The sequence below is a fragment of the Sinocyclocheilus rhinocerous genome, unplaced genomic scaffold (assembly GCF_001515625.1).
Source record: "Sinocyclocheilus rhinocerous isolate Xijiao unplaced genomic scaffold, SAMN03320098_v1.1 scaffold1101, whole genome shotgun sequence".
Taxonomy (NCBI): domain Eukaryota; kingdom Metazoa; phylum Chordata; class Actinopteri; order Cypriniformes; family Cyprinidae; genus Sinocyclocheilus; species Sinocyclocheilus rhinocerous.
The window spans coordinates 760,534-780,338 of NW_015638359.1; the positions used below are offsets into that span (position 1 = coordinate 760,534).

General features: G+C 34.9%; 3 protein-coding genes across 3 annotated transcripts in view; 1 reads left to right on the forward strand and 2 right to left on the reverse strand.

Moving 5' to 3' along the window:
• Window positions 1-3,730: 3,730 nt before the first annotated feature.
• coq8b (coenzyme Q8B) lies at window positions 3,731-11,588 on the reverse strand. Its single transcript, XM_016564814.1, has 14 exons — window positions 11,428-11,588; window positions 11,001-11,330; window positions 10,258-10,324; window positions 10,028-10,099; window positions 9,721-9,840; window positions 9,370-9,455; window positions 7,862-8,002; window positions 7,659-7,740; window positions 7,449-7,542; window positions 6,650-6,791; window positions 6,300-6,407; window positions 4,856-4,921; window positions 4,476-4,562; window positions 3,731-4,295 (listed from the first exon to the last, which is right to left on the reverse strand). Exons 1-14 carry the CDS (start codon window positions 11,503-11,505, stop codon window positions 3,999-4,001), a joined length of 1,770 nt encoding a protein of 589 aa, XP_016420300.1. The 5' UTR covers window positions 11,506-11,588; the 3' UTR covers window positions 3,731-3,998.
• Window positions 11,589-11,657: 69 nt separating this feature from the next.
• Window positions 11,658-13,259, reverse strand: LOC107749659 (aarF domain-containing protein kinase 4-like). The gene is made up of 3 exons (XM_016564820.1): window positions 13,145-13,259; window positions 11,857-12,023; window positions 11,658-11,759 (listed from the first exon to the last, which is right to left on the reverse strand). Coding segments are annotated over exons 1-3 (270 nt in total). The 5' UTR covers window positions 13,146-13,259.
• A 2,446-nt stretch (window positions 13,260-15,705) lies between these two features.
• LOC107749660 (F-box only protein 46-like) overlaps window positions 15,706-19,805 on the forward strand; it is a 13,991-nt gene continuing 9,891 nt past the window's right edge. The window contains exon 1 of the mRNA XM_016564821.1: window positions 15,706-16,107. The gene's annotated coding sequence lies outside the window, so the exon portion shown is untranslated. The remainder of the gene's footprint in view (window positions 16,108-19,805) is intronic.

A 19,805-nucleotide genomic window follows, 5' to 3' on the forward strand; every position in this document is an offset into this window, starting at 1 on the left:
AGCATCACTAAATTACCCATTATGAGCACTAGGAAGAGAAAGAGCTGTTTCACTCTGTCACTTGAGATCTCACTGTAATGTGTGGACTGTAAAGTGTGGTCATACATAATGTAAAGTCATGTACTAGTGGATGTGTTATGATATTCTTAATGCAGTGGAAAATGGAAGGTCTACAAGCAAGCGTTCAAACGTGTGCATGGCGTGTAAAAGCCAACCTTAGAAATTGAGCTAAACTACCCTGATTTTCACAGCTGAATGCCATGCACACTTTGATGTGATTACTTTGAATGACTCCAGAATTTTCCACCCAAATGTAGAGGAAACTCGGAGAGTCATTTTTTCCTAAGTTATGCCTGTTAAGTCTTTTTTTTTCCTGGCAAATGAATACCATGGTATTTTAATATATACCATAATACAGAATGATTTCCATATTCGTATAGCTACATAACTTATTGCAAATTAAAACCTAATAAATCAATATTCTTTTTGTAAAGAAAACCATAAAATCCAATGAAAAATACAAACTTTTTGTGGTGGAGCCAGTACAAATAAATAAAAATAAATGGACCAAGAACTAATCATTTCAATGTTTTACATTATGAAAGCCTGGTAATGAGATAGGCCACAATCCTTTGTCAAATATAAGACATGGCAGTAAATAAACCAAATCGCAAAGACACAAATCCCTCTACACAATTCACCCATTGCAACTGAAGAATAGCGCAGCAAAAAAAACGGAAATGGCTTTTTCAAGCACCCAATCTCTATATAGCGTAGAATTGTAGTCCATTGTTTAGAAGTCACACCCTTATTATTACAAAGGAAAATACATCCTTCTCCAGTGCCACAGATTAGCTGGCAGCCGTCTGATTGCCCTTTGCCCCTACGCTATTGTAGTTTCAGCTGCTGTGTCCTCTTGTTCATCCATATGTATAACAATGGGGCGCACACTTACCACAGACAAGCAGAACAGATGGAACCCACTCAGGACAGTTAAAAAACCCCATTCAGCTGTTATGGATGTCCAATACAAACAGTCAGTGTGACAAGTGATTAAATAGTGCTGCTCAGAAAAGTTGCTTACAGAGGTGCTTACAGTTTTTCATGTGAATTACTTTCAAATCAGCCCAAAAAGACTGGACCCTTGGGGAATGAAAAAAAAAATAGAAAGATTAATATTCTTGAACAAAATGTCTTTTACCCTTTCAGACCTGAATTTTTTCCAATCCACTTGATATTTGCTCTTCTCCAATATAGAAATGAGTCTAGATTTGTACCAACTCATTGTTTTTTTTCATGTCCACTACATTGGACGCCAGGACTGAAGCAACATAACAATCCTCATATTTTAATCATACTTATGAACTAGAGATTGTGTACTAGAGTTGAACTAGTGTTGAAGATTTTGAAAAGAACGCATACTTGTTAGAATGAGCAATGCAATAAGAATGTACAAAAAAGGTAAGATGATATGAAGTCTCAAAAAAACTTTTTATTGGTTGCTGGGTGAATATACGTGTAAATGAAAATATGTGTAAGTTTAAATGTTACCTTAAATTTGAAGTAAAATCAAATCAACCTGGAGCCTTTCAACCACTTCGATTTTAATTACTTATGAAAAGAATCAAGCTGAACAGATAGAATTGAGTAGAAATGATAGAAAATGTCTGTAGCAATAAAATAGATAGAAACAAAAATGTTATGATGAAGAGACTGATGTATCATTCTTAGTAGTTTAATGTGGGCAAAACACACTAGACTTCAAAGATTTAAAGATATAGTTAATTCAAGAAAAGGAAATTTCACCATCATACTGTATATGGCTTTCTTTCCTGTGAAGGTCTCTTTTTTTCATATAATAAAAGTCAGTGGAGTCCAGTGTGGTTTTGGACCCCATTGACTTTCATTTTATGGACTTTGATTCTGTGTTCCAAAGAAGACATGCTTTCAAACACTTTCTTGATCTAAAACCAAGTTTACAAAATGCAAATTCTATCCATAATGGGATTGTAAAACCATAATTTTAACAATCAATTTAAGTAAGAATATTTCTAATCACTCTATATTCATTATAATGTTGATGATATTGAAGCATCTGTACAATGCAGTCCTGTACTCAAACCATATTTCAGTTAGGGCTCTTACAACTCCTCAGAGTGTAAGGCCTAACCATTATGGATCAATAACAGTCATCTAATTATTGATGAGAGAGGCTATATGTAAAGCGTTTCTAATAAAGACATAATATCACTCTCTTACATAATTGTACACTAGATTATGTTATTTTTACATAAGCATCTTTCTTATAGGTGGCGTTTTATGATGCTGTGTGTTTAGAAACATCTGGACTCAATCACACTGACATTCTAGTATATCCAGAAAAGCACGTCTTGATGGACGTTAGTGGTTAATTAATTTTTCTCCCCATCATATTCCCATAACTCTAAGGGAATAACTCCATTATTATTGTTACTGGACAAATATCTGCATGTTTTATCAGAGATATGGACCTGATGAAACTAGATATCTATAGACGTGCAATCTCCAAACACCTCAGCTGTATTTCATGATAACCTAAAACTATAAATAATGCATGTTAAATGAAAGCACAGATTGCCATTGGGACTTACCGAATAGAAGGATACTACAATGAATGTGATCAGACGCACGTGGACGGAAGCGCTTCGGATGGTCGTAAATTTCGAACTGAAAGAATGGACGGATTTTGGATAATCTCTGCGTTCGTTACTCACTGAGCAGCAGTCACTGGCGCATAGACTGCGCTCCTCCCGCGGCTCCATCCGCTAGCCCCGCCCACTCGACGAACCCATTGGCGCATACGGGCGTTTATGCAAATTTTCTCTTCCCGCTGATGTTCAAGAGTATGAATGGGATACAATGTATACAGACGGAAGGCATAAAATACCGTCATCTAGAGGCCAACACACACTTTCTCTGAACGTTTACGTTTCTGTATTGTCAAAAATAGTTTTTTGTTTTTCATTTTTGAACTGAGCGAGTGCTGTCTTACAACAAAACAATTTCGCAAATAATTATTTGTTTAAAAATATAAACTGCACATATGCACTGAGCTCTAAATAATATATATATACATATTAAAACAAATATATATTTAAATTTATTTCGATTGTGTTTATATTCAAATTTGTTTTTTATTTTGAAATATATCAGCAAAGAAGCTCTGGGTTTTATACTGTGAGCAATTAAAAATAAATTTATAGATAATTACCAAATTTATTAACAAAAGCATCAAATAATACTATGGTGCTTCCATAGTACCATGATACTTTTTGCTGAATGAATGAATGAATGAAGCAAGCAGAATATCTGGGGAGACCTCATATTTAAAATTTGAGATGATTGTCGTTTTTATGTACCATAGTCAGTAAAATATTAAAACAGTTGTCGCATACTTTTAATGATGAGAAGTGACACACACAGACTTACAATGACTTTTCTAACATGAAATAAATAGCAAAATTATGTTAAATCAAATTATCCTATCTAAAATTATAGTTAGATTCCTTTCATTCACCACAAACATGTATTTCACTCCACTGGAGGAAATTTGTTCATTGTTTAATATTCATTTTAAAAGCTTGGCAATGATCATAACAGTGACTTCTGAACAAATTCTGCACCTTTACACTCAGAGCTGCTTGTTTGATAAACCAACAAATGAGAGTATTTTGTTGTTGCTGTTCTTTTCAAAAAAAAAAAAAAAAAAAAGTAAAAACAAATGTTGGACATACATAGAGTTATATTATGGAACATCTGAACTCTCCACATTTATAAATAAACATGTGTCTGTCAGAGGCTTAACATCTAACATCTCCAAGTTCATGAGTGATTGCCAAATATAAAACACACAATACATTCACTTTCATGATACATACAAGAAAACATCGCCCTCGGTTGTAGTGCACTTTCCCTTGGTACTTTACACCATCCAAACTCTACGCGTCTTCCTGTGAAGTCTAAACCTGGGTGCATCTGTCCTGTCGCTTATGATGGTAGGCATTGTAAACATCAAGGAACATATTTCGGCAGGGAATGCGGGCCTTCAGCTTGGAACAGATGAGGAATGAGCCAGCCATTTTGCGGTGCAGAGAGTAAGACTCTTCTGGAGGAGGAGTGAGACGGTGTTGAAGCATGACTGGGATCAGGCTCTGGATGCGCTGTGTGGTACTCTGAGTGCCAAAGTCAAACGCTTCAGTAGAAGCAAATGCTTCACCGAGGATCATAACTGCCTCTACATGTGCATCCTCGAAGGCCTTAAGAGAGTAAGACTGCTTTGTTAAAGTGAACACTCTAGAAACAGTAGAGTGGTAAAGAAAGTAATAGCATTGATTCTAGGGGGAAATAACAAAGGAATATAAGAGAAATGGATAGAAAATATGCACAACAGGAATACTATTGGGGATGAATATTATAAAACATATAAAGCCACAAACCTTGGCTTCAAAACCAGTAAGGAACTTTAGAACTTTAGATTTCTCCAGAACAGTAGCCCTGTCTCCAACTGACGCTGCATGAACCACCTTGAATGACAATAATTTGAACAAAATAATATTGCACACGCTTAAAGCAAGGTACATAAAATGGAAGAAAGATGTTCTCTTTAACATTTACTAACATATTCTGCAACATCTTATATTGCCAGTTCTATTCAAATGTTTTAATAATTAACAAATTTATATCTACAATTACCTGGATATTTTATGCATCTATGCTAATTATAATAATAAAAGAGATTCCCGTTAATAAATGCCACCTTACAGAAAAAAAACCTTTGATCACATCACCAACTAAAGTGTTGAGTAAAAATCTGTACCTCTATGTAATCATCTGTGAACGACTCTGGGTAATCTCGGCAGGCTCCAAAGTCCAACAGAAATATCTGTTATAATGAAGAACAAATGATCAAAATTTCAGTGGGGAAAAGTGAAAAAGCCGAACAGCACCCAGATAACAGACAGACATGCCATTTAAAGGGGTCCTATTATGCTTTTTCACTTTTTCAACTTTAGTTAGTCTGTAATGTTGCTGTTTGAGCATAAAATCTGCAAAGTTACAAAGCTCAAAGTCCACTTCAAAAGGAGTTATTTTATTTAACTGAAATCACTTTTCAAAAACTACAACGAATGACTCGTTTGGACTACAACGCATATTTTCCTGGATTCCTGGATCACAAATATCGACGAATGGGACGAGACCTGGTAATGAGTGTTATCACTATGTCAGAGACACGCTAGCTTTCCCAAGGCAGACGAACTTAGGGTGGTTACAATCATCCGGGTTTAAATCGCGCTCAAATTGATTTGATTTTGATGCAATATTTACACTGAAGCTTGCAGGCGGCTATGGTAAGGGCATGACATTTCCCGAGCAGGCGCCGAGTGCTGCATCACAACACACACTGGCCCAGCTAACCAATCACAGCACATTCTGGCCCAGCTAACCAATCACAGCACACACTGGCCCAGCTAACCAATCACAACACACACTGGCCCAGCTAACCAATCACAGTACACACTGGCTGAAAGAAATGTGGCAACATAAACTACTTTTTTGAAAGAAAAAGAAAATACAATACACTGCAATACTGTAAAATATATAATAATTTTCAGCAGTCATTACTCCAGTCTTTAGTGTTACAGGATCCTTCAAAATTCATTCTTATATGCTGATTTGCTGCTCAAGAAACAGTTCTACATTTCAAACATTTCACATTAATGTTGAAAACAGTTTTGGTGCTTAATATTTTTGTGGAAACCGCAATAGTTTTTTTTTAGGATTCTTTGATGAATAGAAAGTTCAAAAGCACAGCATTTATATGAAAAAATAATATTTGTAACATTAGAATTGTCTTTAATGTCACTTTTGATCAATTTAATGCAAACGTGCTGAATGAAAGTATTAAAAAAAACTTTCGAATAATAGTATCTATTTCATGTGATCTTGATGTGATTTCTAAAAAGTCATCAAGACCTTCAGAGCTGATTGGAACTGAGTGGACTGTAAGAACATGCACACAAATGAATATTTTTGAGAAATACAGAATGTGTTGTTTTTTGTGTGTGAGGGAGATGAGTAAACAGCACTGCTGCATAATTTTACACTAGCGTCACCCACACACATTGCTAAATCTAATAATTACACAATGGTCTGTTATTTTGGAACTGAAAATGTTCAAATGAAACTATAGAAGATCAAATCTACAGATATATAGATGATAGACATCATAGTCCATCATGCTCGTCTTAGTAGTTGCTCACCTTGTTCTGTTCACTATTATAGAAGAAGTTGGACCAGTTGGGGTCTGTCTGCATGAAGCGGAACTCAAACAGCTCTCTCAAACACAACTGCAGGGTGTTGAAACAGATCTACAGAATAAAGGTATGAGAATTACTTCTCCAATTCATTTTCACAATAAAATAACACAAGATATCCAAATATCTCCAAACCAGAAGAAATATTACTGTAGGTTATTTACACAAATAACCAACAAATGACCAATAAAGATGTATGCAAATATTCTATGCTTGATTTAAAAAGTCAGTGTATATATATAATATTAAGCCAATCAAAAAAGCTTTTAATATGTTTGTTTAACAATCTAACCCACCTCATTTCTAGTCTCTTGATTCAAATCAACACAGCGGTCCAGTGGAACTCCATGAACTAGTTCCATGGTGATCACACGACGACCCGACAACTCATCAAAAACCTCAGGGACAACAAATACTGGATCATCTTTAAGCAAATTCCTGTGAGAGTCAAGATAATTAATCAATGTGTAAAGATTTTTGTCATATATTTTTAAACAGAGCAGTACAGATCTATGAGATATGAGCCTTTTACTGGCATTTATACTACTGTTGAAAAGTTTGGGGTTACTACAATATTTTTAAAAGAAATGAATGCTTTTATTCAGCAAGAACACTTAGAATTGTTTAAAAATGATGGTAAAGACATTTATAATGTTACAAAAGATTCCTATTTGCTGTTATACAGTATGTTATATAAATATATGCTGCTCTTTTTGAACTTTCAATTCATCAAAGAATCCTGAAAAAAACAGCACAACTGTTTTCAACACTGATAATACAAAATGTATCTTGAGCAGAAAAGCAGCATATTAGAATGATTTCTGAAGGATCATGTGACACTGAAGACTGAATTAATAATGCTGAAAATTCAGCTTTGCCATCACAATAATAAAGTACATTTAAAAAAAAAAAAATAATTCAAATAGAAAACAGCTCTTTTTGAATATATATACATCGAATAAATGTCTTGGTGAACATACTTTGTTTTAAAACAACATTAGTGACCCCATACTTCTAAACATTAGTGTAGTTACAAATGAATTTAATTGTGGTTCATTTAAACACAATCCAAACATGTATTATTACTGAGAATACCTGAATCGCTTTGCACACTCCGCCTCTCTCTTGTAGTCACACTCCCATGCCAGCTCCCTCTGAAGTACCTCAAGACTACTGTCAGCAAATAGACCTGGTAAAATAAATCACCAGCTACTGACATCCCACACAATGTGACTCAATATGGATCCTTCTGAAATGTGTGCTTTTTGAACTCGATGTGAAATGAAAGCCTTTGCCAGTGCTCACCATCAGGCAGCACAACACTCATCTTCAGAACAGACATGAGATTGTTGATGTCACTACGAATGCTCTCAGCGACACCAGGGTACTATATGAGAGACAATTAAAAACAAAATGAATGAATGATGAATCGTTACACATATAACATCAACATATGCTGCAAAACCTCAGATTACTGAAAACAGATGATGAAAATTTCAGTCTAATACCTGTATCTTCATAGCAATTTCCCTCCCATCAGGCAAAACTCCATGATGCACTTGACCAATGGAGGCAGCAGCAAAGGGTTTTTCCTCAAATGATGAGAGTTTCTCCTTCCATCCAGACCCTAAATCCTCCTCAAGCACTTTCTACACATGCGGTTTCAACACAGACAGTGTGGTGAGATATCACAAAGGGAATTTAACAACATCTGATAAATGTCAGTCGGAAAGAACTATTAGGGGGCTTGAAGCACCACTAACAATTGTTATCACTGTCGCGGTTACTCAGTAGCTCAATAAATCAGCTGCTTAAAGCGCACTGACACTCCCTTGTGGCTGGAAGGCAAAAAAGCCTAAAAAAATCTATAAAAAACTGTTGTTATTGTTAAATTCATTTTAAACCTCTTAAATCATTTTTTAAATCATTTTCAAAGTTTTTAAATTCCTTGTTTTATTGTTGTGATTATTATTTTTTATTATTATTTTCTTTTCTTTTATGTAAAGCACTTTGAATTACCATTGTGTATGAAATGTGCTATATAAATAAACTTGCCTTGCCTTAACTACAACTAAAACTAGCCTACTAAAAAAAAGTTTTGTTCATTTTAAAAAAGCATTAAAAAAATTAAAACTAAAAAATATCTTTGTAATTAACTGAGCTAAGATGAAGTACTAAAATTAATTAATAAAAAAAATAAACCTAAATAGAAATATGAAATAATATATATATATATATATATATATATATATACAGTGGTGTGAAAAAGTGTGTATATATATATATAAATGACAAGCATACTGTATATCAATGACTAAAACAAACAAATAAAAATGAAAACTAATTCAAAATATCAATAAATACTAAAATAATATATAACTAATACTATAATACTATAATAATACAGCTATGAACATTTCTTTTTTTTAGGCTGGTGTTGGAGGTAACGCATTACAAGTAACGTCAGTTACGTAATCAGACTACTTTTTTCAAGTAACTATTAAAGCAACGCATTACTATTCAATTTACAATGCGATATCCGAGTTACATTTTCAAAGTTAAGTTAAGTTACTTTATTTTCCCATTTATTCACTCACACACCTCCTGTCACTGTGTTTGATTGGGAGTGAGGTGCAGACGCACTTTCTTCAGCCTGAGGCTTATTAATTTCACTTTTGGTGCGAAGGGGCCTTTACAGTTGGCAAAAATGTAACTTTTGTTTTTTTTTTGTAATTTAAAAAAAAAGCAAGCCCATCTCAGGTGACAAAAAGTAAGGCAAAAGTAACGTAATGCATCACTTTCCATAAAAGTAACAATTAGTTACTTTTTTATGGAGTAACTCAAAATTGTAATGCATTACTGTTAAAAATAACACTAGTCTTAACAGAATTTTTTGATGAATATTGAAACTGCTTGTTAGTAAAAAAGGAAATTTCCAGCAAGATATCAAGGCAATTTTTAATAGTTAGGTTAATGTTCTACAAGATCAAAGAAAAACACAGTAAACGTAACTTACATGCATTTGCCAGGCTGGCATGAAGTCTGCACTCTGTCGAACCCTCTCAAATATTTTCTGCAGTTGTGGGTTAATGAAGGTATTATCTAATGAGGGCATACAAAAATTAGATAAATCAAATGAGAATATTTTCCTACTCATCACAAAATAAAGCATCTAACTCCATTTGTGCATTTGAAAAGCTCTAAATATTTTGTGTTGAGCATCAAAAGACAGAAAACATCAGAAAGGATTTCAAGCTCTTAACTTCAAGCTGGATCTCTTGAAAAGGGAATATTTAGCGTCATCATTGAAATGAACAAATGGAGGCACTTGGCGCCAAAGTATTCAAAATAAAATCAAACTGTGTACCCTGAATGCTTAGCATCTGTCCAATCTTGAGGGCCGCTCCTCTAACTTTACACAGTGTGTTCACTATTCTCTCTGCATTGGCCTCTGACAGGAAGGGAGAGTCTAAAAGAGACCCCATATCTGAAAGAGAAAGACACCAGAAATTTGACTAATTTGCCCAATAACCCCAATAATAGGGTGACCATACGTGCCATTTTCCCAGGACGCGTCCTGGGAAAATGGCACGTATGGTCACCCTACCCAATAACAATTTTAAAAATATGACAAGGGGTGTCAAGCCACATTCAAGCAAGTTAGCACATATTGCCTGAGCGTTTTCCTCCAAAAGACTGTTTCGCCACCTCAGCAATGGCACCAATGCCAAGGCCAACAGCTAATCCTACAAAATGAAGCAGCAGCATTGTTATGGTTAGGACAATTAATGGATTATTAAGGTGCGGTCACATAAGCTTCATATTATATTATATACATATATAGTATATTACAAACAGTCTGCAGTGCAAATGACAATTAATATAAAACTGAGAAATCACTGACCTCCAAAATTAGCTAGTCGACTAATCCGTGTAGCTGGTACCTTCCGTTCTCTGGCTCGCTCACAAAGCTGCAAAGTATCAAAACCATACTGCTTATTAAAGTCTAAAAGTATTTATTTAAACAACATTTATTTCATAAATAAGCAGCGCATGCAGGAAAAGAAAACTGTAAATAGATACTTTTACAGACTAAACAATATACTTCGGATTAAAAGACAAATACATTCCAAAATGCCATCAGAGGAAAAGTATTATTTTAGTATTATTCATATACTTATATAGTTATTAATTAATGTCTCATTTTTAATAAATCTGTTTAGTAAATGTGCTTTTGTAATTTGTTTTTCTTATATTACTATTTAGGTTGAATGTATTTTTGATTAAGTTTTTATTAAGTTTCAATTTTTCGTTTTTATTTATTTTCAATTAGTAATTGCTTACTTTTGGAAAAACTTATTTCAATTAGTTGTCAAGGCAACATTTCTCATTTTTATTTTGCATCTAATATTTATTTTATTTCAATAAACAAACATAGTTTAACAGTTAAATAGTATAGTTTTGTTAACAATAATACATTTCCAACATATTTCTGGAGTTAAAATTTCAGAAACATAAGCCAATTAATGTCCATGTACATTGAAATGCAATGTTATGAGTGTATCTTCAAATATTACAATTATTTGATTATTTATGCATGACTGATTTTTGCCACACAAAAAAAAAAATCATCCCATTTGTCCTCACCTTTTGTCTTACAGGCCTGGCAATATTCTGTTTTGCTTCCCTTGCCTTTTTAATGTCTTCAGGGCTTAACCTGGCCACCACAGAATCATGGACAAACCTAATATGATGATGAGACACTGATACATGCAGAAATCGAGTGTTTTGACCAGGCCAGCCGGTTCCTTTGACCGTGCCAGTAGGTGCACCAACAGGTATCTCTGACACTTCCTCCCTTCCATCTCTGCTGGAAATGTCTGGTGGCATTTCAGAGCCGACTGCCCACTTTGCTGCTTCATCCGGGTCCATCTCCTCCCACTTCTCAATGTCAGGGAAATCCTCAGTCTTGGGCGTCTAAAAAAATTTTCATTTAAAATAATACATAATATTCATATAATTTCTCTTCTTGTGTTCATGCATATCTCTCATATCTCTCTAAGTGTTCACTTACCACGCCTGCTCCCATTACGCCCTCAACCGCCTCCTGTGCAGCTTTGACCCCTGCACCAAAGGTCGAGTTGCAGGCCATCAGTCTAAGCTGTTCACCCTGAATGGTGGCAAAGGCAGCACCCACCTTGCCGGCACCCCTCAACACCTGGAGTACTTCTGACAACAACACTGAAAATAACAGGGACAGATGTCAGTGCCCTAAACCTTCAAACTTAATTTCATTACTGAAATTCAGAGCAGGCATCTCAAGGAGCCGACTGTCCACTTTGCTGCTTCATCCGGGTCCATCTCCTCCCACTTCTCAATGTCAGGGAAATCCTCAGTCTTGGGCGCCTAAAAAAATTTTCATTTAAAATAATACATAATATTCATATAATTTATCTTCTTGTGTTCATGCATATCTCTCATATCTCTCTAAGTGTTCACTTACCACGCCTGCTCCCATTACGCCCTCAACCGCCTCCTGTGCAGCTTTGACCCCTGCACCAAAGGTCGAGTTGCAGGCCATCAGTCTAAGCTGTTCACCCTGAATGGTGGCAAAGGCAGCACCCACCTTGCCGGCACCCCTCAACACCTGGAGTACTTCTGACAACAACACTGAAAATAACAGGGACAGATGTCAGTGCCCTAAACCTTCAAACTTAATTTCATTACTGAAATTCAGAGCAGGCATCTCAAGCAGTGTTATTTTAGTATTATGTATATACTATTATATATTTTTTATTTATATTTTGAAATAGCTTATATATAGATAGATTTTAGTGCTTCAACTTAAACCTATTTCAATCAGCATTTCCAATACCAAATTTACACTGCAAAGATGGCACAGAAGCACTTTTGAAGTAGCATTTAGGTGTCTTTACACAAACTGTTTACAAATACAACTGTAAGCTTTGATACTAGGGGCTGAGGTGGGTCAGAGAAGGCTTAAATTAGTCTGGCTTTTAATGGCGGCATTATGGCAGCCACAGAGCAGCCTTGACTCAGCTGTGTAAAGATGCCTTAATTTTCCTATGGTTGTATTTCTATTTTTTTTTTAATGTTTGTAATACTTTTAAGCTGTCTTTACACAGCCGAGTTAAGGCTGCTCTGTGCCTGCTCGAAATTCAGTGTAAAGGTGCAATGCTTTATAAAAGCCAGACTACATTATGCTTGCTCGGACCCACCGCAGACCCTAGTATCAAAGTATACAGTTGTACTTGTTGTGTAAATGCATTTATGCCACCTCAGAGCAGCATTACACAGTCTGTGTAAAAACACCTAAATGCCACTTCAGAAGCGCATCTGTGCCACCTTTGCAGTGAAAATCTGGCATTAATTAACGATAATAACCCTGGACTAGAGTAATTATATAATATTAAAAATTATAATTTCTCTTTGCTTGTCATTGTGATGGACATGCATTTTTTATCCCAAGTCCCAATTTATTGACAAGGGCATTAATAATGCTATTTAATAGTACAGTATTAAAATGTATCCAATCGTGACATGTACATTATTGTAAACATGTGCAAGTTAAGATGGCATCAACACATGTATGCATTTTTACCCCAGTGTACTGTAGTGTTGTTTTCAACTTGTCTTCTTAAATGAGCACAGCAGTGTAGTTACAGTAATAATAGCACATGTATGCATTTTTACCCCAGTGTACTGTAGTGTTGTTTTCAACTTGTCTTATTAAATGAGCACAGCAGTGTAGTTACAGTAATAATACTTACTCGTGTTGAGAGATTAGATTCTTCTCAGCGTCTATGCGAAGTGTCCTTTCCACTCCACACACCTCTGTCTGTTTTGCAACCACTACCGGAGACGGAAAGCATCCGCTAATTGATAACCGACATAGCCAACCAAATGTGCAAATATCTAAAAGGGGTTGGTTTTAAGAGCTGTGTCTGCTGTCAACCAATCACGAGCGGAAAGCAAACGCGTTCATGCATTTTTTTCTGGGCCAATAGGATTTTATACGGGGCGTACCCAATATGGCTCAGTAGCCAATGAACAGATGGAAGATAACGCCGTCTACTGGCCAGTGTGTGAAGTGCAGTTACAAATGACGCTCATTTCTTTTGAGTGAAGCTCAGAGCTAAGTTATCAGGGAAAAAAACATTAATTTAAACATTTAACGTTCCATTTAAGTTTAGAATAAGTTTAAGTTTTATAATAAATCAGTGATTATAAATGTTCACCATTCAAATCTATCCATCCATAGGCTATATTATACTTCTAATGAACATGTGGGCTATCTTGACAGAAGGAATATAACTAGCCTACTTATTATTATGTTTGTGATCCTGTCAAATATTTAGGAAACCCTTTAAAAATTCAGGCAAAATGAAGCTTTGTTCAAGGTTGATAAAGGCCATGATTTTACTTTCCCTCTTCACAGGTCACTCTTCATCTATTACTGTTTCCCAAAAAAGAAAAGAAATTATAATAATAAGTGGGGTTTGTTCTGTAGTATTTGTAGTTGTGTGTAATAAAAGACTAATTAACAAGTACAAAATATGTGATGTTCCACTGTGGATTAAATCTTAATGACAGCATCTGTAAGTTTGCACAAACAACATTTAACGTTCCATTTAAGTTTAGAATAAGTTTAAGTTTAGAATAAATCAGTGATTATAAATGTTCACCATTCAAATCTATCCATCCATAGGCTATATTATACTTCTAATGAACGTGGGCTATCTTGCCAGAAGGAATATAACTAGCCTACTTATTATTATGTTTGTGATCCTGTCAAATATTTAGGAAACCCTTTAAAAATTCAGGCAAAATGAAGCTTTGTTCAAGGTTGATAAAGGCCATGATTTTACTTTCCCTCTTCACAGGTCACTCTTCATCTATTACTGTTTCCCAAAACAACAGAAAAGAAATTATAATAATAAGTGGGGTTTGTTCTGTAGTATTTGTAGTTGTGTGTAATAAAAGACTAATTAACAAGTACAAAATATGTGACGTTCCACTGTGGATTAAATCTTAATGACAGCATCTGTAAGTTTGCACAAACTGCATTTGTTTTCCATATATTAAATTGTCTGGAATGCACTCTCACTTATTTGCATCCCTTGCACTATTTATCAATTATTTACAGTTCACATAACCTTAAATGAAAGCTTACAAAATGGTTTATTCTACTACACTTCTTAACTGGGCTGTATTTGTCAACATTTCCATTACTTTGCCTTCTGTGTCTAAACAGCCCTCTCTCACTATAGCCTACATTAGAGGCATATTATATGATTGCTGAATGTGTTATCTTGTTATCATTTTACCAATCTCAGTCCTAAAGAGATGTTTAGTAGCTCCAATATTACTCTGCTCTTGCATAATCATCATGTCCAGGCATGCTTGTTTTGCCTGTGATATGGCAACACATTAGGACAATTAGGAAACCGTAAGGAACAGTTTCTACTTCAAATCTGTTACTAAACATAAAAACACCCACTACCTCTGCACTGTTCAGTTTTAATGCAGTCCTCATAATGTAGCTAAACAAAGAACTGTACATATACCCATACACTGATCATACATATACTCAATTGAATATTTTGGAATATGATTTGGGCCTACCCATTTAGGTTACATACAAGCACAATTAATTAGACAAATTAATAATTTAAATAACTAAATATTCACTGTTAAAAGAGTTTTTTTTTCTTTCAAATAATAATAATGAATTTTATATAACTGCAATAATATTATTAAAAATGATTCCATAAATAAAATGACGGTAGTGCATATGACTTTTTCATACTTTCATAGTTTACATATGCATTTCTTCTGAATTATCTTTTATTTTCAAGATTTCCATTACGATTCCATTGTTCAGTTATTTCTGAATTTTTCCTCACAATATCACACATCAGTTTATTCATCATCAGTAGAAATGTGTAACAGAAATTGTGCTGTAATTTCCATGTGCATCTTTAAATCTCTTTTCCCGGTCTGTGAATCACTAGACATCATAATCCTACTGTAAATATTAGATAAAGATTAGATACTTGGGTGCAACATCTGAAATCACAGTGTGTCCTTGTCATGTTGTGCTCAGAGTCAGTATACAGTACAAAAAGTACCTAAACAGACTCTACAATTATCTTTTCTGCTCAGACTTGACTTTTATGTGAAATGTAGTAAAAGTGAAAGATGTTGCTGCTGGTCATTATGATGAGGTAGAATACTTTTCCTCTTTGTGGGTATAGAGATAGAGGGGGAGCCTAAACATCCATATATGGGCATGCCATCAACTTTCTCTCCCCATTGGCTACAAGCGTTTTGCAGCTGTTTGTCAACAAAATGGCCTTCCCCAATTGCTTTTCGAATTCGAGGACCTACTAACTATGGTGAAATAGTATTGAAACTCTGGTTGAACAATATAGAGACGATTTTTTTAAAACACAGTATTTACCATCATATTACTGTGTTCACAATAGGCATATATCGTTGACAAAGCCAGATCAATACTGGAATTTTTTTGCTCCATTCTCGAGTTAGCTTACAAATGCTAACAGTCTACCTGCAAACCCTTATCGACCTCCGCTTTCATCTCTTAATTGTTTTTAAAACCACACATAGAGATTTGAAGGATTTTTGTCTTAAATTCAACAATATAGCCACTTTTTGTAACAAAAATAAAACTGTCGGAACGAAATCAGCGGAGATTTGGTTTCAGAAGAAGGTAAGCAGAGAAATAATTCTAGCAGAGCTGCTACTGTTTTAGCTTGGCTTATTATTTATTGTTGTTGGTGACATCAAGGGGAAATGTTACAAAACGTTTAATACAATAAAAAATATAAACGTTTGATACTAAAGAGTTACTGAACTTGTACTGTGTAATACAGAAATAAGCCAAGTTAGGAAAATATAATACGAAAATAAGCAAGCTGAGTTTTCCACTTCATGAAGACAGCTTAAGCTGACCAAGCTAAACATATGCTAATTACACACTGGCGCAGATATATAACAATGTCAATAAAATACATTCATTTTAATACAGGATATAGTAGTGTTAGTTATATTGCTATCGATTATTTGGGTTGACATGATTGCTAATTAAAACTGAAGCAGAGATGTTCGCTCGCTTTTTAGATGTTATAACGCTGGTTAACAGTTTGCAATAGCCGGTTAGCAGATCATCTTTTAACTGCCTCAAGTCAAATGATCCCATACGCTTTGTCTTTATTTCGACTCTTTATTGTTTTGAGTTGTGTTAATTGAAAGTAAAGCACTGAAGGTGGCAAGCGATTACGTTAAAATAAGCCATAGATTAACTTGATGAGTAGGCCTGGTTAACAGGAGGACAGCTGCAATAAATTACAACATAATTCACTTATCATTTATTATGACCGTAGAATTACATATTAAATCAGTTATATTATCTTCATGTTTTGACTGAAATATTTGCGAGGGTGATCATTAGCAATGGGAATATTTGCTGCTTTTATTTTGTTGTTTGCTCTTGGTGAACGTTTGGTATGGGTTGATTCTGTGGTTTAATACTGTCGTCTTCTAGAACTTTATTAAGAGCACTGTGTGGTCATACAACATTTAAACGGATACAAACGATTTCACACAGTTATGTATAATTGGCTTTCAGAAAATAAGGTGCAAAAAGTATGTCCTGTGTTGTTCAGTTCTGAGTGAATCATCTCGTGGACTGACTTGTTTAACAAGTCTTTTAACATTTTGTTTGTCCTGATTATCTGTAAGCTTACTGGAGTCATCAAATCTCTGTCCTTTGTGTCCAAATAATGAGAGAATATTTTAAAGCAGTTCTCAATAGTATTATTTTCCTGATGATAACACACACACACACACACACACACACACACATATATATGTGTATGTATATGTATGTATATGTATGTAATGTGTATATATGTATATATATGTGTGTGTGTTATCATCAGGAAAATAATGCTATTGAGAACTGCTTTAAAATATTCTCTCATTATTGTAATAAATATATATATATATATATATATATATATATGCTCACACGCATACCAGTAGTATGGAATAGTGTAGTAGTGTTTACTCATTTACTATATATTATAATTTAATGATAATTTATAATTTTATAATACTATAATTGACTAATTTTCTATATACTAGGTCTATATATTATTGTACCAATGATATCAGATCAACTTTCATAGAATGCATGTAGTGTCATCTTTCAAATGCAGTATAAAAATATTTTTAATGTGTTGCAGGCTAAAAATAGCAGCCCGAAAGCATTTTAAAAGGCTATAGGCCTACCCATTAGTGTTGTGATTGGTTTTACAAGGTCTTTCAAAATATTACATACAGTGGGGTTAAAAACAAGACTTTTCATACTCCAGTTCAGATGGGCACTTGGGCAGTATTTTATTTAAATGTATTTCAATTACATATTTAATTACTTTTGTGTATGTTGTAATTTGTATTTTGCTGGACAAGAAAAAAAATCAAAACAAAATCAAACATAATTTGTATTTAAATACGTTGAGAATTTTGAAATACTTAAGTAGGTCATTATATTCTCAGAAAATACAATATTTTTCTTCACCTGTGTTAATAGTACTGCCAACTATAGCCTATCACAGTTTTTCAAAAGGGTCTGGCTGCAGCCTTGCGCTCGCACTCTCAGACGTGCATTCTCAGACACTTGCACTTCCGCTAGCGACGTCACTTGCAGTCTTTATTTTTTTTATTTTGTTCTATTTATTTATTCTTTTTGTTTGAATCTCTCAACATTTTACAACAGTAGCCAGGTGGTGAATAAATAAATAAAATAAATAATCATGAAATCACCACCACAGCGTCTTGTCTCCATTGGCAACACACACGATTAAGGCTGCAGCCAGACCCTTCTCCAGTTTTTGGCTAGATGCAAGTGAATCACATGACGTCCTGTTGGATCCATAGGTGGAGTCTTAAAGGGTTAGCTCACTCAAAAATAAAAATTCTGTTGTTAATTACTCACCCTCGTGTCGTTCCACTCCTGTAAGACCTTTGTTCATCTTCGGAACATAAATGAAGATATTTTTGATGAAATCTGAGAGTTTTCTGTCCCTTTACAGTCAGCCATGCAACTTACTCATTCAAGGTCCAGAACGGTAGGAAAGACATCAAGTAAACCATGCAATCCAATTTTATGAAACGATGTGAGTGCTTTGTTTGTGCAAAAAAAACAACATAATTTAACACTTTATTTATGAAAATATTATCCAAACACATGCGTCGTGGTACTCTATTGAACACTCACTCATGTGCGTTGTGTTGACGCGCGAGTCTTTTATCGCATGAACACAACACAAATGGGTTGTGATGCTCTCATGAACACACAATACAGATCAATATTTTCATAAAGTTGTAAATTATATCTTTTTGTGCAAACAGTACTCGCATCGCTTGATAAAATTTAGCTTAAACCACTGGAGTTACATGGATTACTTTAATGATGTCTTTTCTACCGTTCTGGGCTTTGAATGTGTAAGTTGCGTTACTGCCTATGGAGGGACAGAAAGCTCTCAGATTTCATGAAAAAGATCATCATTTGTGTTCGGAAGAAGAAAGAAGGTCTTACAGGTGTGAAACGACATGAGGTTGAGCAATTAATGACAGAATACCCATTTTTGGGTGAACTATCCCTTTAATTCGGCCATGGTTCCAGTTCCAACTGAAAAAAAACAAAAAACATTGAAAGCAGTTGTTTTGGTACTCAGTGCAAACTGGCTAAGGCCCAATCCCAATTCTACCCCTTAGCCCTTCCCCTTTCTTTTACCACTCCGTTTCGCACGTTCACGTGAAGGGGTAGGGGTGTCTTGATTCTCTTTTGGTTGGAGGGGTAGGGGTAGGGGAAGGGCCAGACAGCCCTTCAAACGAAGATTTTTCAGGACCACACTTCAAACAAAGGGGTATGAATTATCTCAGTGTAAACTGGCTTCAGGGGCAACATGGCTGCTCGAGCGAACAAAAAGACAAATAAATGTAAGCATTTTTTGGCATTAATAAAGATTTTAACGAAAAGTAATCATTTGTTTTATGTTACATTCAATCGTGAGTTCATATTTACGGTCATGTTACTCAAAGAAATGTTTGCAAAAAATCGCTAATATTTGATAACTAACGTCATATCATTATAGACTGCACGATAGTGCCACAACATATTTTCATGTCTGATCAGGGCGATAACCAACGTAGACATTGAGGGGGGCTAGTCCCCCCAATAATTATAAATCGCTAAACCCTCTTCTCAAATATTGCCAATTCGAGAGAGAGAGAGAGAGAGAGAGAGAGAGAGAGAGAGAGAGATGAAAGTTGCGTGTATGCGCGTCTGTGCGTTTCTCTTTTTAGAGTGAGTTTACTTAAAAAAAACAGCGATTTTATCCT